Source organism: Echinops telfairi, unplaced genomic scaffold (assembly GCF_000313985.2).
Source record: "Echinops telfairi isolate 266 unplaced genomic scaffold, ASM31398v2 ScPeMD7_7469;HRSCAF=8507_0, whole genome shotgun sequence".
NCBI lineage: Eukaryota > Metazoa > Chordata > Mammalia > Afrosoricida > Tenrecidae > Echinops > Echinops telfairi.
Window position 1 is genome coordinate 59,133,839 of NW_022111372.1, and position 24,948 is coordinate 59,158,786.

Below are 24,948 nucleotides of genomic sequence, written 5' to 3' on the forward strand. Positions count from 1 at the left end.
GACATTGCAGCTGACAGAACACATAGAACTACGCTAGTGCCCTGAGCTGGAGAAGCCAAATGGACCTACCCTGATGCAACCAGATGTCCGAAGCCGGAGAAGCCACATGACGAAACCCCAGCCAGCATTGAGATGCTTACAATTTGGTGTCATTGCATGTGTGTCATGAGTCAGAAGAGGACTTTATAGATTGGTATCGGACATATGGACTAATATCAGATTTATAGACTTGATCTGGACTGGGCTGGGATGTTTGAATTTGTTTCTCTAGTCTACCCAGACTAACACAAAATCCCTGCAGGGAAGAGATGAGATGGGCTGGTCCTCGTCTGTTTCTGTGGTTTTATAGATGAAGAGATGAGTGGATGGACCAAACCAATCTCAAGGAATGCAGTAGAAGATGTTTTGCACATTTTTTTCACCTACGATTCTCTTCATACTGTGACTCTCAAACTCAAGTGAAGGAGACAGCATCAGTGGCTGGGCTATCCAGAAAGGCTGTGGGGTGATTCATTGGAATTATATAGCCCCCCTACCCCCAAATGGTGTTCTGATACCTCCTTGCAAACATACTGAAGAGTGAATTACCAAAGAAATCACCACCCACCAAAACACACACACACACACACACACACAAGAAAACTCACTTCCATCAAGTCAATTCTGACTCAAAGCAACCCTATCAGGTAGCTTAAATCTGCCCCGTGTTTCTAAAACTGTAACTCTTTATAAGAATAGAGAGTCCTTTCTTTGTTCCGAGGAGAGGCTGGTGATTTTGAACCACTGACCTCACAGTCAGCTGCCCAATGTGTAACCATTACACCACCAGAGCTCCTAAGCCAATCATAAAAATGCAACACTGTCTGTGTGTTCTCCCTTGTGTGAAATACCTAGAAGAAACGAGCATGTAGGACCAAGGATGGGGAGTCTCCAGGAGTTGGCCGGAGCAGGAGGCAGGAGTGACCGGCTTAAGGAGTACTGGTTTCTGTTTGGTGAGAACATTTTGACAGTGGATAGGGGTAATGATTGTACCAAAAGGCAGATGCAATGAATGTCAACTCATTGCACCCGTCAAATGCTGAGACTGGAGTTTTTTAAAATCTATTTTGCCACATAAAATTAAGAAAGAAAAAAACATTTATAATGACAAAATCAGAGGAAATAAAAAGTGAATGGAGCTTGCGGCATCACGAATGCCAAGCACAACACAGACCACAGCGAGGGAGGAATGAGCTCAGGGTGTGGAGGAGCAATGGTGGGAGATTCTGGTCCAGGGGCCACAGGGCCACTGTCCTGAACAAAAGAAAGGGGTCTTACCTCTAGCAGTTTGTGCTTTATGAGATGTCCCTTATACCAGTCTGCAAAGGAAAAACAAAAGAAGGATGACTCTCACGTATCTCTGTAAATTGGTGGCTGTTTTGTGTTTGTTTGGTGCCTTGGTTGGTTTCATTTGGGATTCTTAATTCCTGTAAAACCAATGTAGGTGTTAGAGAGAGACCCAAATCTGGGTGCTCCTGGGCTGGCTCTGGCCCCCAGTTGCATTCAGTTGACCCCACACAATCTGCTGAATTGACTGCCAACATCTAAAAATAGAGGTACTTCCATAAACATCCATATGTCAGACTATGGCACCCAAGCAAGGCTGGCTCAGTTGCCCTGGCCTCCCGCCCCCACCCCCACCCCCGGCTTCACCATCCCAGGGCCACAGTTGGAAATGAGAAGCAGCTATTCCCATCAGACAGACCCAACCCCCATAAAGACAGCAGCTGCCAAGTTGCTTTGAGTCATGGAGACTCCACAACATACTCCATAGGGCTTTCAATGGCTGAGTTTTCAGAACTTGATTGCCAGGACTTTATTCTGAGGGGACTCTGGGTGGACTTGAAGCTACCACCCTTCTGTTAGCAGCCAAGCGCACGAAAGGTTTTCCCCACCCAGGAACTCCTGTGTGTGCCAGAGCAGAAATCTCCAATTCTTCCGTCTCCACCCAGTGCCTCCCCTCATTCATGTTGCCTAGGGCCTATGGACACACACATTTTCAACTCCTACCTAAGGGACCTCGGAAAGCTGAGGGATAGGAACAAGTATCCTAAAGGAACATCAGCAATGCTAGCAACAGCCCCAGGTGTCTAAAAGATGATGTGCAGAAACCAGTCATTGCTAAACAGATCAGTTCAGAGCTGGGTGCCAGGGCAGAAATCTCCAAAAGGATTCCACTTACAGACGGCCAACTGATCCACAGTCCTCCGACGACAAACGAGGCATGGAGGCAGCAAGTAGTGATGGCTTTAATGAGCCTGCTGGCCTTTGAAATGAATCAAGCCCAGGCAGACAGTGGCATTTGTCATCTTGGTAAATAAAAGTGTCCGTCAGGGGCCTCATTAGCAGACCCTCATTACTGAGCTGGCAGATTGTTGTGGAAACCTGACGTTTCCCAGACAGAAGTGCAAGCCCCTTAACAAACAACTTAAAATGCAAAGTCAGCCCTCACGGTCCAGAGCAAGCTGGAAGGTCAGGACCTAAAGAAAGTTCTGAAGCATCAGGAGACCAAGGAGAGAGGGAAAATGGAGAAGGGATGGAAGAAGGAGAGAAAGTCAAAAGAAAGAATATCGGGGTTAGAATCAAGGGCCCTACTGAGCCCTCTGTGTATATTTAGCCCTTAAATCTTCATCACATCCATATGTGGAGGAGCTGTTAGTATCCCTCCTGTATAGAAGACGAGCTCATCGAATGCACGGAGAAGTGTGACTCCCCCAGGCTCACAATGCTTATACGTGGCAAGATAAGAAACTGAACATGAGCAGTCACCCCATGGTGCTTCTTGTCTATAAAGAGGAAGGACTGTGGTAGGCACCTAATAGTTGCATCCTCACAAAACCTGACATTGTCAGAGATTTTATCTGGCTTGGATCCCTCTTCAATGCTTGTGGAAGCAGCCCTCAAGATAGGCAATGATGCATTGCTTTAGGTGAGTCTGCTGCACAAGTGTTGAAAGGCCAGGATGGCAGTTTGAGGACTAAGGTGTGCCTGACCCGAGCCATGGTATTTTTAATCACCTCGTATGCAAAGCTGGGCATTGACTAAGGAGGACGGAGGAAGAATCGACAATTGAGAATCGTGGTGCTAGTGAAGAATCTTGAAAGTATTCAGCGGCAACGTGGACTGACAAAGAACCAACAGATCGGTCTTCAAGGCAGTACAGCCAGAAGGTTCCTTAGAGGCAAGGATGGAGGGACTTCACTTCATGTACTTCGGGCATGTTATCAGGAGAGACCAGTCCCTGGAAAAAGACATCATGCTTGGTGAACTGGAGGGGTGGCAACTAAGAGGTCGACTATGGACAAGATGCACTGACACAGTGGCTACAACCACGGACTCAGACTTAAGCAGAATTGTGAGGATGGCACGGGACCGGGCAGGGCTTCGTTCCATTGTATGTAGGGTCACTGTGAACTGACGCATCACCTCCTAACAACAACAAAACAAGCAAACGTCTGAATCCCCCAAATGAGATTCCCACTGCGCCACCATCTAACAGAATGCTTCCTGTGTCAGGAACCTAGCTACTTCATTATTTTGAAATGACTATTGGTAGTGAAGAACAAGAATTAACACTTTCCAGGTGCTGGGAACTCTGTTAGAGGGTTTTTGTGGGGGAGGAATGAGAGGCTTATAAATTATACCAGGAGGGTGGAGGGAGGGTAGGGTGGAGAGGGGGAACCGATTATAAGGATCTACATATAACCTCCTCCCTGGGGGACAGACAACAGAAAAGTGGGTAAAGGGAGACGTCGGACAGTGTAAGATATGACAAAATAATAATTTATAAATTATCAAGAGTTCATGAGGGAGGTGGGAGCAGGAAGGGAAGGGGGAAAACGAGGAGCTGATGCCAGAGGCTTACGTGGAGAGCAAATGTTTTGAGAATGATGAGGGTAATGAATGCATAAATGTGTTTTATACAATTGATGTATATATGGATTGTGATATGAGTTGTATGAGCCCCCAATAAAATGATTTTAAAAAATTAATATTCACAACTGTTACTGCCTCAAAACTGCAAGTGAAATAGGGAGGCACCGAGGGGTTAAGCAGCATGCTGGTGGTCACACAGCCACAGCAGAATACAGCTGGATTGTAATCCCAAGCATCTGACTCCATAGCCCACATTCTACAGCACTATCCCCTACCTACCTCCCAACAGTTGGAATGCTGCCCCAACCCACCAATGAGATAGTTTATGAGTGCATTTGCAATGTGATGACTGTGGTTGCTAGGTGACTTTGAGTTCATGTCAACGCATCTAGACAGTGCAGAAAAGCCCCACAGAGTGTTCTGGGCTGTGGGCTTTAGGAGAGCAGATCACCGGCTGTTCTCTTGCAAAGCCTCCGGGTGAGTTTCAACCAACAACTTTTCAGTTCACAGGTGAGCCCTTAGCTCCTGAGCCACAAGGGATCCTTAGTATTTCCATTAGCTATGATTTATGGATCACCTAATGCATGCAAAACTGTACAGAGAATGCTATATATGTATTCTCTCTGAATCCTTCTGTCAATGTTGTGAACGAAACTTCCTCAATCCCATGTTACAGGTGAGCAAATTGAGATTTGTTCAGTGAATGTGCTGGGCCAAGTGCACACAGCAGGGTCCACGCCCAAGGTTGTGAGACCTCAAAGCCAGCATGCAAAGCTGTCAGGCGATGTGGTCCCCCATGAAATGGTAACAGCACAGGTTGTCTTGGTTGCAGTGACCTGAACCTACTTGCAAGCCCTGGCCACAATAACCTACCAGAAAGCACTGCAAGCTACCAACAGTTCCTATCAAAGGTGGAATCTATTTCTATTGCTCTCCTGCAGGGGCTTTGTCGGGGTCCAGAGTGCAGGCTTCCTGCATCCAGAGTCTTTGCCTGCGCTGACACTCAGCATTCAGTTGCCTCTGCACGTCCTTTGGGTTTCCTAATTCTCCAGGCTGTAAGCAAACACTGACTCTCGTGCCCAGCAATCATGTTCTGGCTCCCAGATGCAAAGTTCAACCCGCACTGAGGGAGCACTTATTCTATACATGGCTCTGGGCTGGGTCTTTCTAGAATTAAGTCTCCAGTGAGGCCCCCCCACCCCTCCCCCACCTACCCACTGAATTTGGGGGAAGGATTTATCCTACCTCCACTTGTGAGAGGATGATAATGTTGGGATTCCAGCAGGTGGAAGAGGCGTGCCAGCATTCAGCACTCATGGTGAGCTCCCTATATGCTCCAGATGGCTTTCATTGACTGACTGCCGACGAAGAGGATGGATGTCCTCTCGACCACTCACCTAAGACTGGGAGTTTGAACCCATCCAAGAATGCTGCAAAGGGAAGACTTGGCAACCTGCTTCCATAAAACTGACAGGCAGGTAAACCTTCTCTACACTCCATCTCCCTTTAGACCCATTGTAAAGCTGTTGCCATACACTGTCCGAGTCTACCTTCACCCACTTTTCTATGACAAAATAATAATTTATAAATGATCAAGGGTTCATGAAGGAGGGGGAAGCAGGGAGGGGGTGGGGGCAAATGAGGAGCTGATACCAAGGGCTCAAGTAGAAAGCAAATGTTTAGAGAATGATGATGGCAACAAATGTACAAATGTGCTTGACACAATGGATGGATGCATGGATTGTGATAAGAGTTGTATGAGCCCCCAATAAAATGATTTTTTTAAAATCTGTTGCCATTTAAAAAACAAAAGAAGTACCTGGGGAAACACACATGGATTAAGCCCCTGGAGAATCCCTTCAGACCATGGACCAGAGATGTGAACAGACGTGCTATCCTGCAGAATGCACTGGAAAGTGGATTGTTGCAAACGCCGTTAGGTTAAATTTGAGTGCCCTATCATGTGATCTTCTAATGAGTCCTTAAAATTTGTTCTAGTTTGTAACATTTGCTCTTTTCTTTTCGATTGAGGTTTTATCTGTTATTCTTCTTAGCTTTGGGGTCGTTGTGTGAGTTTTTTAATATTATTCTGTTTATGAAATCCAGGTTAGGTGAATCTATCAAGACAGTAACTGGATTCATGATCCCTTGGGAGTATGGCAGGGGAGGTTTGGGAGAAATGGGAAGCTAGTAAGGATGAGTATAAGATTGAAGAAAATGTTCTGAAACTGACTGTGGTGATGAGTGTACATCTCTTCTTGATGTGATTGAACTATTGAATTTTATGATATTCAAATTATATGCCAATAAAACTGTTGGGGAGAAAAAAGGAAGCCTTATATAGAACAATGGCAACAGGATTTTAATAAATATTCATGCAACAGTCTTTTTAATTTTTAAACAGAGAACTCACAAAGTGCATCCTATGGGGAGATGAGAAAATAAATTCTTTGGGAAAAGTTTGAAGAGTCAGTTATTCAAACTTGTCCCCCTGCCTACTTTATAAATGCCAAAATGAAATGCACCTGACTCCTACAGACCCTGCAGCCGGTTGTTGTTGTCAGGTGCCACCGAGTCGGTTCCGACCCATAGCAACCTTATGCACAACAGAAGGAAGCACTGCCCAGTCTTGCCCCGTCCTCACAACTGGTCCTGTGCCTGAGCTTGTTGCTGCAGTCACTGTTTGGTAAAATGAAGAGGAAGGCCCTCAACAAGACGGATTGACCGAGCGGCTGCAATTGGAAGAAAGAAAAATCAAAAACGCACGCACACGATTTCAAATAGCAGGAACACCGAATGATAGCCCGGCGTCTAGTGATCTAGTCTCCATGTGCACCCCGAGTTAATGCCGAATTGCAGCGTGCATTCCTCTGGCACCCTGTCTTAGATCCTCACCTTTTTTCCAACCCAAGAACCTTCTCCAACATCTTCTTTTGAACTTAGCTGCTATCAGTAACTTCAGCATGAGCAGATGCAGGAGCTTCATCGCTTTGGCAAGTCCCTCCCCTTACAGTCTGCTCCCTACTTTCCCAGCTCTAGCTTTCTATTAGGGGTTCTTCAATGCCTTTGCATCTGCCTAGCCTATATTCTGTAAGCTTAGCTTACTCATATTTTCTTTGGGCAATAGATTCTTAGCTATAAAGCCGAAAGCACCAGCTTTAACAAAATAAAAAGTAGGTAAACTGGACATCATTAACATGAAAAATGTTTGTGCATCAAGGGACATTATCTGGAAAGTGAAAAGACAACCAAGAAGATGGGGGGTGGGAAGGAAATATTTGGAAATTATATACAGGTTTCTTTCATTATCTGAAAGAAGAGGATTTTGATTATATAAAGAAAAAAATTACTGTTAATTTATATGAGAAAACATTTTGAACATTCCCAGATCCAAAAATTAACCCACCAGATCATACCAAATAACACATACCACCTAAAGTAACAGTAACATATAGTGCTCACAGACGGAGCTCAGAGCTATGGCGGCTCCATGCTGAAGTGTTGAGTGCACTTTCTAGGGAAGATGGTGCCTCGTTCACAGCTCTCTTGCAGGCCATCCAATGTAAGATTCGCTTTTCACCTTTTGGTGAGCAAAAACAGGTGCAGGTGTGAGTCTTTCCTAAAAGCTAAGTGGTGTAAAGGCAGCTTTTGAAAAGTGGGGGGATGCCCGTCACTGATAACAGTCTAACATACTCATCGACCAAAATTCCTACAACAACAAAAAGACAAGCAACCCAACTAAAGAGAGAGAGAGCACGCGCGCGCAAATGAATGGAATAGACCTTTCTTTACTCCTAGAATGACTATTTTCAAAACTCAAACCATGCAGGTATTCCCCTGTTCTCTTCTCTTGATCCATGTACAAGTTCCTCATTAGCACAGCAGAATGTTTTGGAATTTCCATTCTTCTCAAGGTTATCAGCCATAGTTCATTATGAACAAATGCCTTGGCCTGGCATGGTCAATCAAACACAAGTAAATACCTTTCTGATTTTTCTTTTTTTTTTTTGCTTTCATCCAAGATCATCTGTCATCAGCAATGGTCTGCCTTGTTCCACTTCCTCTTCTGAACACAACCTGACCTTCTGACACCTTCTTGTCAATGTACTGCTGCAACTACTGTTGTAAGATCTTCAGCAAAATGTTACTTTTGTGTGATAGCCATTATATTGTTCTATCATTTGAGCATTCTGCCGGGTGTCCTTACTTTGGAATGCTTACAAGTATGGGTCTCTTTTAGGCAGATGTCTGAGTAGCCGTCTTCCAAATTTCTGGGTATGGATGGATGAGAGAGCGCTTCCTGTGCTTCAGCGCCGGCCGTGTTGCAACTGTCATTTGCAATTCCCTCAGGTGCTGGCGCCTTGCTTTCGCCTATGGCTGCAGTGACGCTTGGACTTCTTGGATCACCATTGGTTCTTGCTCCTGTGCTACCTCCTGGAATGGTGGAATGTCGACTAGCTCTTTTTGGTACAGTGACTCTGTGTTCTTTCCATCTTCTTTTGACGCTCCCGCCACAGTTCCATAGAATGTTTCAATATTTCAACTTGAGGTTTGCCTTTTTTTTTCTAGAGTTCTTTCCGTTTCAGATACACTGAGCGTGTTCCTCCTCGTTGATTTGCCACCTCTGGGTCTTTGCCCATTCCATTATAGTATTTGACTTTGTCTTCTCCAGCTGCTCTTGGGGATTTCCTATTCAGCTCTGGGACGTCACCATTGCTCCCATTGGCTTTAGCTACTTGACAATTAAGAACTCGTTTCAATCTCTTATGACCTCCACTTGGAGCTTCTCTTCGTTTCCTGTCTTTTTAACGACCGATTCCTTTCTTCATGAATGTCCTCATCCAGCTCATCGGGTCCTCTGTCATTAGTGTTCAATGAATCAACTCTATTCTTGAAATCCAGGTGGGATCAAGTCAAGGTCATATTTTGGCACTTGTGGACTTGTTTTAATTTTCTTCAGATTCCACCTGACCTTTACATATGAGGAATAAATATTCAGCCCTGGCAGGTTTCAAAGGCTGGTATTGAGCTTCTCTATTGTCTCTTCTCAGAGGTAGTCTATTTATTTTGTGAATTCCCTCTGGAGAAGTCCATATGTATAGTTGCCTTTTGGGTTGTTGACAAAAAGTTTTGTTATGAAGAAGTCATTGGTTTTACAAAATTCCACCATGTGAACTCCAGCTTCCTTTCCATCACCAAGTCCAGATTTTCCAACTACTGTCCTTTCCTTTTTGTGTCCAATTTTTGCATTCCAATAACCCCTAATTATCGATGCATCGTGAGTATATTCTTGATCAATTTCAGACTGAAGCCATTGGAAGAGTTCTTCATTTCTTCATCACTCTTTTCTGATTGGTGCATAAATTATAATAACAGTTGTATTGATTGATTTCCTTGAAAGTATATAGATCCAGGACAGATGGACCCCTCAGGACCAGTGGTGAGAGTGGGGATACTGGGAGGGTGGAGGGAAGGTGAGGGAGAAAGGGGAAACAGATTACAAGGATCTACATATAACCTCCTTCCTGCAGGATGGACAATGGAGAAGTGGGTGAAAGGAGACGTTGATGGTGTAAGATATGACAAAATAATAATAATTTATAAATTATCAAGGGTTTATGGGGGAGGGGGAGCAGGAATGGAGGGGGGGAAATGAGGAGCTGATACCAAGGGCTCAAGTAGAAAGCAAATGTTTTGAGAATGATGATGGCAACATATGTACAAATGTACTTGACACAATGGATGGATAGATGTATGGATTGTGATAAGAGTGGTACGAGCCCCCAATAAAATGATTTTTTTTAAATCCTATCATAGACAGCATTAAACATCAAGATTGATCTTGAAATGTCCTTTTTCACAATGAACGCAATGCTGTTCCTCCAACATAGTAAATCATGTGATTTTCTGATCCAAAATGGCCAACACCAGTCCATTTCAGCTCACTAATGCCTAGAATATGAATCTTTATGCATTCCATTTCATTTCTGACCACTTCTAATTTTTCTAGATTTGTGAACATTTGAGCATTCCAACTTCAGTTATTAGAGGATTTTCGCACCTGTTTCTTCCTACCTTGAGTGTGCCCCTTCAGCAAATGGAGATCCCAAAAGCTCCACTTCCACAGACTTTCCCCATTCCTGTCACTGGGAGATGAGAAAGCATCTGCTCCTGAGTCACATTTCCAGGACCCGCTGACCTCAGGGGCCCACCCTCTGGCTCGATCCCTGACAATGTTCTTCTTCTATTCATTAGACTTTCAGTGTCTGATCATGTTTGGAAGCTAGGCATAAGATTTTCAGTGGCTACTTCTGAAGTGAGCAGCCAATGTGTTGTCTGTAGTGTTTTTAGCTTCACTGAAACCTGTTCACTTTGTGTGACCCTGCTGGCATTTGAAATGCCACATACATAGTTTGTAGCATCACAGCAACACACCAGCCACCACAGTACAACAAACTGACAGGCCAGTAACGAACAGAAGCTGGTACTGAGAGATAATTATGAATGGGAGCACTGGAATCCACACCTGAATTTGTACAGAGATACACATCTTAATGAATGCCTGTGTGCTCTTGGACAAGGTACTAAACTTCTGTGAGCCTCCTCATCTATAAAACATGGATACTAATTAGTGCCTGACTTATGGGACTTAAATTAGGTAAAAAAGTACTCAAAAAAGTTAGTAAATGTCCTCCTCTCTATTAAAAATAATAAATTAGCATAATAATTATGAAAACAAGGGCATATATCCTATTTTACTCCAGAAACCTATAGATTTGGAATATCTGTGTTGGATTTTTGTTGTTATTTTTAATCAAGTGAAGTCCTTTCGACACATTTCCATATCAGAAAAGCAAATGAGACGCGCTTCAGATTCAACATAATGGAGCTTTCCTGGTGTCTGCCTCACCCTCTTTCAGAAAGGGGGAAAACATCACTTGCACACTCCCCATAATGCAGCAGCCTTACTTATGAAAATGGGGTCTCTTTTATACTGGCCTGTTTCTGGAAAAGACCTTAACAAAGGCCTATCTCTCTGAAAAGTGGCACTTTAAAAAGATTTCCTGCTAAGTGTTCCTAATGGCTTCTCTCATCCTAAAAGCAAAAAATAAAAAAATAAAAACCACCTGGATGGGTCCAGATCACCATTGATGAAATTCCTAGCAGCTAGCATGAGACCTGCTGCACTGCTCTGGGGGAGGCCAACTCTGCCAGTGGCAGATTTCAAAAGCTCATTGTTTGGACCTCTTTGCCACCACAGCAACAATGAAACCCTGTCACGGGCTGACTTAGAAAGAGCACGTTATTTTTAAGTGAGAATCATCATGTCAGAATGGTATGCCCCAGATAGACTCATTTCTAGAAACAATAGGGAAAACAAAGCTGTGGCTTACTGATAAAAAACAGAAGACCCTCTACCAATGTGCTCTCTCACCTCTTTCTCGGGTTTTATTTTACTGTGCAGCAAATTCCACTAGTCCCTGGCAGACTTCATATAGAATTTTCACCGTCTTCCCTACGAAAGTCAAGTGACATGGCTTGGACAGGCATGTGGATTACTGGGTGGAATAGGACTGCTCCTGTTGTTCCAGAAAGGAAGAGTAAAGTAGACAATAATTAAGGGTGAGACAGATCACCCCTTCTCGAGGGCTTACTAAGAAAGAAGCAACTAGACAAGCTTGTCTACCCCCAAAAATATCTCCTACCCACTGCAATTTAAGAGCGAGAGAGAGAGAGAGAGAGAGAGAGAGAGAGAGAGAGAGAGAGAGGAGTCAGTCTTTAGAAGTAGGAGCTTCTCCCATCCCAATACTACATTGAAGTATAGGGGAGGCCTTCCAGGAGTTTCACTCAAGAGATGTGGGGGGCATCTGTCATCTCATCCCTTAGCTCTACAGCTATATGTGTAAAGGACTGGCCAGGCATTGAGTTTCTCTGAGCAAGGGGGACAGAAGGGAACGAGAACAACCCAAACCCCTTCCGAGCTCCAACTCCAGCCTCGTGTAAGCTGGGGCAAGAGAATAAGAAAGTGAGCAATAAACTGACAAGAAGTCTTTTTTCAGATGCCATTAAGGATCAGCAAAGATTTCAACCACCTGTGATGGAAGGCAGTGATGGGAGGGAAAATAATGCCGCTTTGTTTAGTTTTGATTTCTAGTGTTTTTTCCACCATGAGCAAGTCTGAGTACTTGATAAACACCATTTTTTATGAAAATAATAATACATGTGTTCTGAGCTTTTTTGACAACTGTACATTGTCACTTTCCTATGCATTATGCTAGTTTTTTACTTGCTATTGTCAAGAAAATAAAAAAAAGCATAGCCCACTTACAAAAATATTGGACAGCCACCCCTTCCCCCTATTCCTGTCGGCAAAAAGCAAAAAACAAAGAACTTGCATGCATTAGCATTAAAATATAGTTCATGTATTTTGCACATCTAAAATCAGGACACAAACTGTTTAGGCTATCTCTTAACAGACCGAAAAATATCATATGGACTGAGAAACAAATATTGGGATAGTCCCCACCCATCTGTCAGTGTGTCACACTGTGGTAACTCACGTGTTGCTGTGCTGTTGGAAGCTATGCCAGCAGGGTCACCCATGGTGAACAGGTCTCGGCAAAGCCTCCAGACCAAGGGAAGAGTAAGAAGAAAACTGTATGGATACCAGGGAAACATGGGCGGCTATTATGCCGGAGGAAGAGTCCCTCAAATTAGAAGGCACTCAAATGGCAACTAGGAATGGGCTGTCTCCTCAAGCAGAGTGGGCCTTGATGACATGGGTGGAGCAAAACTTTTGGGACCTTCATTTGTTGATGAAACATGAACCAAAATTAGAACAGCAGCAAACATCCATTCAGAACAAGAAAGTGGAATGTACTAGAGGTATAAATCTAGAAAAATCAGAAGTTGTCAAAAAATGAAATGGAAGACGTAAAGATCAATATCCTAGACACCAGTGAAGTAGAAATGGATTGGTATTGGCCATTTTTATATCAGACAGTCCTATGGTTTACTTAGTCAGAATGAGAAAAAATCAGGAGAAAAGGGTGGTCACATTCATCATCCTAAAAAAGTTCCAAGCTCTATCTTGAAATGCAATTCTGCCTTACATGGAAAATATCTATATGCCTACAAGGAAAATGAGTTAATACAACTACTATTCAAATGTACACTCTAACCACTGACACCAGTGATGAAGAAATTGAGGAATTCGGCCAAATTCTTCAGTCTGACATGGATCAAACATACCATAACAATGCTTTGATAATTACTGGTGAGTGGAATGGAATGCGAAGGTTGGTACAAAAATGAAGGCTCAATAGTTGGAAAGTATGGCCTTGATGAACAAAATGAAGCCGGAGCTCACATGACATAATTTTGCAATGCCAATGACTTCTTCATGGCAAATACAAATTTTCAGCAATGTAAGTGGTGATTACACAGCTGGACCTCACCAGATGGAATACACAGAATTCAACTTGACTACATATGTGGAAGGAGATCATGAGGAAGCTCAATGTCATCAGCCAAAACAGGCCAGGGGCAAACTGTGGTATAGACCATCAACTGCTCATAGGCAAATTCATGTTGAAGCTGAAGAAAATTAAAATAGGTCCACAAGAGCCAAAAGATAACCTTGAGTATATTCCATCTGAATTTAGAAAACACCTCAAGAACAGATTTGACTCATTTAACACTAATGACCAAACCCATCAAGAAGATCACACATGAAGCAAGCTAGATGTCATCTAAAAAACAAGAAAGAAAAGATCAGAGTGGTCCCAGGAGAGACTCTGAAGCTGACTCTTGACCAGAGAGTGGCTAAAGTGAATGGAAGGAATGCTGAAGTAAAAGAGCTCAACAGAAAATCTCAAAAGGCAACTCAAGAAGACAAAGTAAAGCATTATGATAGAAAGACCTGGAATTAGAAACCAAAGGGGAAGAACACAGTCAGTATATATCAAGTAGAATGAACTGAAGAAAAATTTCAAGCCTTGAGTTAATATTGAAGAATTCTACAGGCAAAATATTGAATTATGCAAGAAAGATCAAAAGACAGAAGCCAGTGCACCACAAAGAATGGATGGATCTGTATAAGAGACAAGAAGTACTCATAAGAAGGGAATGAAGGGATGCGGCATGTTTTAATTCAGGAAAGGTGGACATCAGGGTTGTATCTTTTCACTGCACTTATTCAATCTGTTTGCTGAACAAAGAATCCAAGAAGCTGGAATACATGAAGAAGAATGAGACATCAGGATTGAAGAAAGCCTCATTAACAACTTTCTATAGGCAAGTGACATGCCCTTGAAGCACTTAAAGCATGTACTGATGGAGATAAAAGACGGAAGCTTTCAATATGGATTACAAAAATGTAAAGAAAACCAGTCAGCATAAATGGGCCAATAGACAATATAATGGTAAGATCAACGTTGTCCAGGATTTCATTCTGCTAGGATCAACATTCAATGTCAAGGAAGTAGCAGTCAAGAAATTAAATGTCCTGTGTAGGCAATTTTGCTGCACAAGGCCACTTTAAATTGCTAAAGAACAACGAAATAACTTTGAGATTTGTGGTCAGGGACACCTGACTCAATCCATGATATTTCCTATTGATATATAGATATATGAAAGCTAGTGTGTGAAAAAGAAATTCCAAAGAAGAATTGATGTCTTTGAATTGTGGAGCTGACAAAGAGTACAGGAAGTACCGTGGACTGCCAGAGGAACAAACAAATCTGTCTGCGAAGAAGCACAACCAAAATTCTCTTGGAACTGAGGATGATGAGACTTCGTCTCACATACTTGGAACATGTTATCAGACTTGTCCCTGCAAAGCAATAAATATCATGCTTGGTGAAGTATAAGGTCATTGCAAAAAAGAAGATGATTCTCAATGAGACAGTATGAGAGCTAGGTTTTATGTCAACTAGTTGGGCGCAAATTCTCAGTAGTTCGGCAGCTGAGGCCTTCTCCGTGATTTGACCTAACACCGAAACCAACTCTATGATAGGATCTCCTGTGGGCAGCAGTTATAAGAGGAATAGGATGGGTGAAGCCTTCTTATTCAAATCACAATTTCCTCAGGGAATGTGTTCTGGTCCTATTTCAGCTGACTCTTGAGATGGCTTGACCGATCTGGATCCTGCATTTGTCTCATAGTCCAAGTTCTTTGGACTTAAGCCGATGGTTCACCACATGGCCTGCCAATCCTGGGAGCTATCAGCAGTCTGCTATAGTGCCTGTTGACCTTGGATTCATTCAACACTGTAGCCAGGAGCCTGACCAGCTGAATACTCTATCAGCTTCTTTCCTGGTTCGTCTTCCTGCTTCCTGGTTCATCATCCCCAGCAGCTATGTGACTCAGGAAAAGCCTCCAGCTTAAGATCTGACCCACAGACTTGAATTAGATTGGACTCACCTGCTTCTACAATTGTGTGAGCCACTAGAAATAAAAAAGGTTGCAGTTATCAAGTATTTTGTCTTGCTTCGATCCACAATCAATACTCATAAAGCAATAGTCAAGAGATCAAAAGATGCATTGCTTTGGCTGAATTTGCTACAGAAGACCTCTTTAGCATCTTGTAAAGCAAGGATGTTATTTTGAGGATTTAAGTGCTCCTAACTCAACCTGTTTGTTTGTTTTTCAATTGCCTCACATGCCTGTGAAAGTTGGACAATGAAGAAGGAAAATGGAAGAACTGGTGCATGTGCATTGTGGTGCTGGAGAGGAATGTGAAAGGACCCTGGACTGCTACTGCTAAGAGGACACACTTGGCTATCTTAGAAGAAGGAAGGCTAGAGTGCTCCTTAGAGGCAAGGATGGCAGGGCTCCTTCTTACGTACTTTGGACATGTTGTCAGGAGAGACCATTCCCTGGAGAGGGCATCATACTTGGTAAAGTAGAGGGGTAGCAAAGAAGAGGAAGACCCTCAAGCAGATGGATGGACACCATGGCTGCAACAGTGGATACAAACAACAACAGTGAGGATGGCACAGGACTGGGCAGAGTGTGGCATTATTGTACATAGAGTCACAATGAGTCAAGAGTGGATTCCATGGGACTGACCAACAGCAACAAAGTCCATAGAGGGTGCAAGAAGTAGGCACTCGAGTACTCACCTGATGGTGGGAGTTTCGAACCCACCAATGATGCTATGAAAGAATGGCCTAGCCATAGGCATCCATGAAACCCAGTCCTGCAAGGCTGTATGAAACTAACACTGAGGGAAATATGACCAGGACTATATTCCCCAACTTATAACAGAGGGCAACTGGAAAGCTAAATTAGAAATAAAGTACAAACACATTATTCTACTTTAAATGTCATTCCCACAGATTCTCCCCTAACAGCTATGCTGCCTTAAAGTGAGCACATTGTTGATTTTGTTTCCCAGTAGAAGCAGACATTCTTTGCTTATCTCCTCCTAAGGAGGCACCCCCCCCCCTCATGCCCTCCCCCAATGCAGGTATTGGGCTTCCTCACCTGTGAGCTCAGGGACTTTACTGTGATTACCACCCGCCGTGTGAAGTAGGTGTGTAACTCTAGAATATGCATGACTGATGGCTACCTATAAAAGCTCCAAAACAATAAAGATGCTCTCTTCTCCCGGCTCCTCTCGTTCCCTCTCCTTCCTCCTCCCCTCTCCTCCTCTCATCTCCCATCCCCACGAGGACCACCAAGCAGGACTGAGGTGAGCATGCTACCATGAAATGTGTCTGACTCCTTTATTTTACTCTGTCTTCTGTTTCTCTTATTCTTTGACTTTACTATAATCTTTATATATTATAACCATACAATTGCGCGTACAGGCCTTGATATTTGTTAAGGGCAGGTTACCCTGACACAAAGCCTGTGAAGTGCAAGTCTACTTTGTAACACATGAATGCACCACAAGGGGAAATTGACTCTCTAGCAAGAACAGTCTGAACTCCCGGAGTTCTCAGTGAACCATTCTTATCCTTACATGCCCACTCCTCACACAGTGACATGATTGAGTTGCAAAAATCAAGCTATTATGCAAAAATCAGCATTACACAAAAATTGGACCACACCAGATCACAAAATGGAGCATGACTATATCATTGCATAATTGCCAAATGAAATGATTATGTAACTGACACATTTTGTCATAGCATAATGGCCAGATTACTGAGAATCATGGTCTAGCCAAGTTGACACCTAACCTTGATCATCACAGCAGCCATACTTCACCTCACACCTAGGCATTGTTGGTCATGCACAAAGTAATTGCATAGTCAATTTTTACCATTGTCATAAATGCAAAAGGTCAGATAATGAGTTAGTCAACAAGTGAGGAGTAGGTGTAATAAAAAGTTGATCAAAATATTTGAGCTCTGTTGAATAGGAATTCATGCATGTCTATGGTTACAGGCCAGAGTCCCCCCCCCTCCTCCGCCTACATTTATCCAGCTGAGTAAATTCAGTAGACAGACAAGGCAAGGCAAACCTCATCAATCCTAGGTAACCAAAGGATTACTATTTCTCAATCCATCTAGGCCATATTGTAAATATACATATCTGCCAATGTAGCTAAAATTCTACAGAAATAGGAAGGAGGCATGGAACTCACCAACACAGAGCACCTTCTATGAGCCACAAAACCAAACTCACAGCCATCGAGTCAATGCCGACCCTGTGGGCCAGGGTAGAACGGCCCCTGCCAGTTTCTGAGACTGTAAGTGTTTATGAGTAGAAAGCCCCATCCCCATCTTTCTCCCTTGGAGTAGCTGGTAGTTTTGCATGGTTGACCTTGCAGTTAGTAGGCTAGCACATAACCACCACACCACCAGGGCATCGTGGCTGGCCTGGTAGTGGACCCTTTCATTCTATCCCCTCATTCCAACATGCCCAGGAAGCGAGGGGTTGATAACCAAGTTGATAGATGAGAAAATGTAAGTCTGTCTGCCCGCCCCAGATCAGCTCGTAGGCAGTGGAAACGGAAAAGCTCTCTATTGAAATTCCATGTTCTTTCCCACACAGGTTGGGTTTTTTTCTATTTAAAAATTACTGGTAAGTCCAGGAATGAAATAGGGTAGTAAAAAAAAATTAATTACGTTTTTATTTATTTGAAAACCTTTTTAAGATTAAAAAAAAATTCAATTAAACCTGCCAGGAGTAACCATTTATCCAGAAGTAACCATTTATTGCTCTTGTGGCATGATGGTTAAGGGCTCAGCTGCTAACCAAAAGGTTGATGGTTCCAACCCACCTGGTATCTCCAAGGGGAAATCTGATGGCATAACATGATTTTGATTCCTATCAGCCTATAGCATGGAGTCCAATTGTCCCATAAGCTTCCTGAGGCTGACCATCTGTACAGAAGCAGACAGCCTCATCCTTACCCCAAGTCTGAGGGGCAGAGACACACACGGTGCATTTCTTCTGTAGATAGAAAACCCTGTGGGTCACTTGCACTCGGTCGCATGGGGCTGCTCTGACTCAGAATGGACTCACCACATCCAGCAACAAGAACATCTGGGCAAATGCACCTACAGCCTTCAAGACAGTGTTGTCTTGGGATCAAACTGATATGTACTATTATAAAGAATTCGTACTAAGTGGGAGAAAAAACTAAGCTACAATAATCATCCTAAATCCCATTGCCCAGTGAGTTAGTTTATTGTGCCAACCTGGCCGATAAACACATGTGGGATTAATTGAAGGGCAGTGGGACAAATGGCTCAGTGAGACTCGCCTTTGGAGTTCTCGGGTCTCTTGCTTTGTGATGGTCGCACCAGGGTGCAGCTGCCTTAGCCAGTTCCCTGCTTCAGCTTGCAAGGCTGACTTCCTGCAAGACATCCCGAAGAAGAAGCCACATGGACCTACCCGGATGCAGCCCTGGGTGCTGGAGCAGCCATGTGGAGACCCCTGCCAGTGCTGAGATGCTTACACATTCACTGACTCAGCTTTCCTCCTGCAGTCGGCATCATTGCCTCTGTTTTGTGAGATGGAGCAGGACTTTGTGGATTGGTGTCGGACATATAGGTTAAAGGGTTAATGTTGGACTTGTGGGCTTGGGCAGCACTGGGTTAGAATGTTTTCTTGATGTGCACTTAGCCTTTATATAAAACTCTCTCTTATACATCAGTTGCTGTGGATTTGTTTCCCTAAAGTACCCAGACTAATACACCCAGAAAGAAAAGAAAAACACCATTAATGTCACTCCGGTAGGCATTTCGTTTATATGGATTCCGCCTAGCATATCAGATAGACAAATAGATAAAATAATATTTTTAAAATACCCTCATAAAAATAAACACCCAGGGAAGCTACTATGTGAATAAAAATCTCAAATCCAATCATCACCACATTTAGCAGAAAAACAATGAATCAAAGTGAAATTGAAGGAAATTATGAACTTCAACTGCAGGTTTCTTTATCACAAGTAAGATTTCCTGAAAAACTCCTCTCAAATAAATATAGTTACAAAATGCATTAAATGATTGGAGCGGCTACGTTTTGTCAATTACATGCTTCCTTTTAAAATAGTATTCATTCAACCATGAAAGTGCTCTCATGAAGTAAATCCATCCTCCACCTAGCTCTTCAATTTTATTGGATTTTTTATATTGTTCAGATTCTTAATAATATGATTCTTTTGAGTAGTCATAAACATAATTTTAATACACTTTAAAAAATGGATTTGATGGGACGGCAGGCTTGCCGCTATTTTCTTTGGTCACAGCGTTCAGATTTCTGTTTTGTTACCGTGTGGTAGAGTGCGTTGGGTTGGTTTCTACGCAGAGCGAGCCTGCGTACAACAGAAAGTTCTACATACTTCGTTTTGATGCCTCTTAGTTGGCAGCCTTTTACTTCGCCAATAGTTCCCTACCAGAGATTTTATGAACATATCCTTATTCTTTGAGAACCCCATTTTGACTTTTGACTAACATTGTGACTTTCCCATTTTTTTATATGGCCATAGTAAACATCTTTTTGTTTGGTTTGGTTTTTCCTTATGATCATCATCATTCTCAGACGAGCCCCACCCCCCACCCCCAGCCCTACAGCAGATGAAAGCAGACCTGGTTTCAGACCCTCCACAGCTCCCTCTCCTGCACCTGTCCCAGGTCCGCTCGCGGCCTCTACCTCAAAACTCACTGCCATCCAGTCAGTGCTGACTCACAGCGAACGCCCTGTGGGTTTCTGAGACTGCAGTTGTTGACGGGAGGAGAAAGCCCGGTCTTTCTCCCGTGGAGCTCTTGGTGGTCTGGAACTGCTGACTGTGCAGATTGCAGCCCAGTGCATACCACTACACCACAGAGTTCCAGCTGCCATTAAATCGATTCCTACTCTTGGTGAGTCCACCTGTGTCAGAGTGGGACTGTGCACTAGGGGCTTTTCTTTTAATTTTAGGGGTATTGAATTCTTAATTTTAAAGACTGCCCGTGTGTACAAAATAGAGACAGACTGAAGTATAAATCAGGTCAGGGTTGGATATGAACTGAGGTCTTAATCTTTTTTTTCCTTTTTAACCAGGGGCTTTTCATTGGCTGGGTTTTCAGGAGTAGATCACCAGGCCTTTATTCTGAGGCACCTCTAAGTAGACTTGAACCCTTGACCTTTCAGGTAGCAGTTGAGTGTCCTTCACCATCAGGAACTCCCACAGAAACCTCTCTCCAACTAAGTGCCATTGAGTGGATGTCAACTGAAGGTAACCCTCTCGGTCAAGGTGGAACTGACCCTGGGGGTTTCTAAGTCTGCGATTCTTTAGGGGCACAGTAAGCTCCATCTTTCTTCTGAGGAGCAACCGGTGATTCCAGCTGCTAGCTACTCAACGCATGACCACTATGCCACCTGGTCTCTTGGGAAAAGCTCGGCCCTCCCTACAGTAAGGCTGAAAATGCTGTGTGAGCAACGTAAGTATGCATGATACGTGCTAACAGTTTCTAAGCCAGTTCTTCAGCTATCCAGAATCATTCTAACAGACTCCTGAACACTGTATCTTCAAAGTACTCATGAAGTGGAATGCATTACCAAATTAAAATGCCCCAGCTCCTTCCAGAAAGGTGTTGCAACTGCTTGTTACCAGACAGCATTATGACAGTCTAATAAAAAAAGAATTACAAATGGAAAACCTGAACCAAAGAACAAGACTGGAGATGACAATGCTGATCCCCAGGCTGGATCAGCCAGTGCAGTCCTTCTGGAGAGGGCCATCAAGGCCCGGCCCGGGGAACAGGAAGGCTAGCCCTTCCGGCACTGAATGCTGGTGAATTTACTGCCTTGAAGAGCTCTCACCAGGAAATCTGCTTGTAACGAAGGAAATACTCTTCTAACCTTCACAAGGTAGGACAAAGACAATCATGACCAATGTTGTTCCACCATCTTGGCAGAGCTGAGGTGGAAGAGGAAATGTAGGTATGGGCACAAGAACAATGCCCATGGATTCTCGATATGCCTTCACGCAAGTCACTGCTCCACCCTGAGCCTCAGTTTCTCAACTGCCAACGAGAGGTCTTGTCCCTGTTTCTCAAGATGAGCATTCAAGGAGAAGAGAAGACCGCAAAACTGTGGAGGCTTGTGTGTCACTGTGATGCCAGTAATTATGCTACCCGTATTTTATCTTATTTTTCACTTTTCACGGTGAATTAGGTGAAGGTTTACAGAGCAGAATCAGCAATTCACACACCTTTTGCCGCATCTCATTCACTGCAATCCCCTCACCTGCAGTATTTAAATACCACCTGGCTCACCCAGGGTGGACAGGTTCCAGCAGAACTTCCAGACTAAGACAGACTACCAAAAATCCCAAAAACTTCCAGAAATTAAACAAGGAAAATCTCATGGATCACAGAGAACATCTGGCTCTCTGGCCTTGGAAACAGTTGCTGGAGGAAACATCGTCCCAGCAAGGGCAAGGGAGAACCTCGGTGAGAGGGATCGGCATATTCCACAGCAATGGACTTGAACAAGCTGGTGACTTGGAGGAGGGAGGACACAGGGCTGGGCCATCTTCCAATCTGTTCTACTGAAGGTCACCACCTTCAGCCTCGCCTCAAGGGTAGCTCTCTCCCTCCATCCAGCACATGAGAGAGAATGAGCAGAGTGGGGGACACCTACATTTTCATTCTTGGTCTCTTGGCTTGGCCAGTACAGTTTGGTTATCTGCCTCTGAGTAGAAATGGGCTTGTGAAAGGTAGAGACTTGGGGAAAATGAGGGACATGGGGCAGGGGGATTGGCATCGCAGCTCTGGGTCTGTAAAAAAACATCCCCACCCTCCACTGCCACCATCTCATTCACCCAGTGGGTACAAAGGTCTTAACTGGAGCCTCTTTAGAGACCTGTGGGTGCTACAGTGCCCAGTGTCTCCTCAGATAAAACCCAGAATAGAAACCACGCTAAAGCATAAAGGTAAAGAAGATGAAAATGGGTTTATTCCCCCCCACAATGAGTCTTTGTAATGCAGTTTTGAAATACCAAATTGTTTTGCTCCAAAGAGTCTTGTGGGTTGGCTGGTTGGTTGGTTGGTTTAGCAGGTACATGTGTGCCCCCCACTACATCAATCTGCAGAGAGTGCTGTGGCCCAGTGGCCCGGGAAGTCGCCGACTAACCCCACGCTGGACGAGCGAATGCTTGTCTTGTGGACTGTGGTGAGGAATAACTGGGGAACAGTGCCATACAGAACCCAACACAGTCCTCGTGTGTGGTAGGGACAGCAATTCCTATATCGGCAGCCTCCTTTGCCCTGGCGCCATGCTTCCCTTCCAGGGCGCCTCTTGCACAGTGGCTCATATCTCTCCTGCCCGCCCTTATCATCCCAGGGAAGGAGGAGGACTCATCTGGTAAATCCCTGGTGGGGAAGGGACCCCTCTCTTCTTCCTTCTTCACTCTGCCCCACCCCTCATCCTACCCCAGGAAGCACTCCTGCTAGGAATTACAGGAGGGTGGTCTGTGGGGTCCAGCTAGGCCAGTGGGTGCTGACTGTGACATATTAGCTAGTGCATTTGGCTCGTATGCCCAAGTCAAGCTTCCAGTATCTATTTTCTTCATTGACGTGAGATATTGATTTCAACCTAGTTTAAGGCCATTAGTCTTTATGCAAATTTTCAAATCCCTCCTCTTCACCACTCCTGGTTGAGCACCATTCTCCCAACAGACACAGAAGAAAAAGATGCTATTTCCCCCCAAGACAGGACTCTCAGATGGATGAGGGCTCCCTCCCAGAGCCAAATGCCTTTGTGCAGTGCGCAAACTACACAAAGGTACATAACAGTCCTCCCAGAATCACAGTTATAATTCACTGGCCCTTTCAAACCCTCCAAACCTACTCCCTGTCACTGAGTTGGTATAACAGATAGCCACCCTACGGGACAGAGTAGAATGGCCCCTTTGAATTGCCAAGGTTGTAAAGCTTTGCAACTGCAGTGAGGCCCTGGGCCTTCGTGTGTTACAAGTTGGGGTACTAACTACAGGTCAGCAGTCTGAACCCACTGGCCACTTAGAAGGAGAAGGATGAGAGCGTCTGCCTTGGAATCTCTAGGGAGCAGCTCTTTTCACCCTATAGGGTTGCTATGAGTTGGCAGGGGTTGCTTGGTAGCAGAGGGTTGGGTAGTCAGGTATAGGTGCAGATGGGCTGAGAGGTGGCACTGGGCATGTACCAATGGGTTCCCACCATCATCACCAAGGGCCCCCACCTCTGCAGGCAGCTGGGCTGGGACTCACCTCCAGAAGTCTCCTGTATCCGCACCACATCTCCAATCTGCAGGGAGAGCTGGCGGGCACCACGGCCGTGGAAGTTGTATATGGCTGTGAAGGAAAGGAGAGGCAACCAGGTGAGAACGCTGGATCCCCCGAACCCCTGCTATCTCCCCCTTGCACATGAGCACTGAAGGATCTCCCAGTCAAAACCATCCCAGAAACCCACTGCCCAGCACAGGAGTCAACCCCAAACCCAGGCATGAGCACTCTCCTCTACTTTTAATCTTTATTCATTATAGTACCAAAACAAAACTAATGCAGAAACCTGCTGCAAGCCTTAGTCCAAACGCCAGCCTAGGCCCACTCATTAAACAACCCTGAGTCTCCCAAGTCCCCGTGTAAGGCCTCCACCACAGCTTGTGTGACAGAGGGAGACAGATGACAGCATCTTCGCACTGCCTACTGTGTGTCAGGCAGGCGCTCAGCACACCTTTTCACTCTATCTCACCTGTACAGTTGAACTAGGATCCCATCAGAGACTAAGCGATGTGCCAGGCCAGCAGGCTGGGAAGTAGCTGAAAGATTAGTATTCACAATCCATTTTTTAACCATTGGGATCATCTGCCTGCTGCCCCACCCTCCCAGTGGCTCTATCCTGGGGACAACCAGCCCAAATGCCCATCTCTCCATCACTCAAATGCCAGGCCAGCAACCTGCAGCGGCTAATGAAATCCATCTTGCCTCTGTCCCACTCTTATAAAATTAATTGTGCACCCCATGCTCCCCAAGATTCTAGATTCTAAGCCCCGACACCTGGGCGCTGGCGGCATAGTGGTTAGCTGCTAACCACAAGGTCAGCAGTGCAAATGAATAGCCGCTCCACAGGAGAAGATGCTGTCAGAAAGAGCTACCGTCTCAGAAACCCAGAGGGCCGGTTCTCCTCTCTCCTGCAGGGTTGCTATGAGTCAGACCTGACTGGCTGGCATTTCGTTCCTTCGGGGTCTGTCTGCTTCTTATGGGATAACTGTGGTTATAATCCCACGTGGAAATGGAGTTTCTTTGGGTTTTCTAGTAATGTAATCATATTTGTATAAGATGTAACATTAGCTAGATTACACAAAGGGCAGATCAGACATGGAGAGGCCTGCATCTGGGAGGAGACAGGTGTCTGATGAAGCTTGCTGCGTGCTAGGGAGCCCTGATGGGTACTGGCCAAGAAGAAACGGACACTGGCTAAGTCTAAAGTTTGGAGTTCGAGGCTCCAGAATTGTAAGAAAACAAAAACTGTTGTTTGAAGCCACTGGCTTGTGGAATTACGGTGATGTTACTGCTACTCCCGTAGTACTGGGAGACAGACACACCC

General features: G+C 44.5%; 1 protein-coding gene across 1 annotated transcript in view; it reads right to left on the minus strand.

The window, feature by feature from the left end:
- DOCK2 (dedicator of cytokinesis 2) overlaps nucleotides 1–24,415 on the minus strand; it is a 526,484-nt gene extending 502,069 nt beyond the window's left edge. Inside the window, exons 1-3 of the mRNA XM_004696777.2 lie at nucleotides 24,397–24,415; nucleotides 23,610–23,693; nucleotides 1,318–1,358 (exon numbers count right to left, since the gene is read on the minus strand). Coding sequence (XP_004696834.2) covers nucleotides 1,318–1,358; nucleotides 23,610–23,693; nucleotides 24,397–24,415 — 144 coding nt within the window. The remainder of the gene's footprint in view (nucleotides 1–1,317; nucleotides 1,359–23,609; nucleotides 23,694–24,396) is intronic.
- Nucleotides 24,416–24,948: the final 533 nt, after the last annotated feature.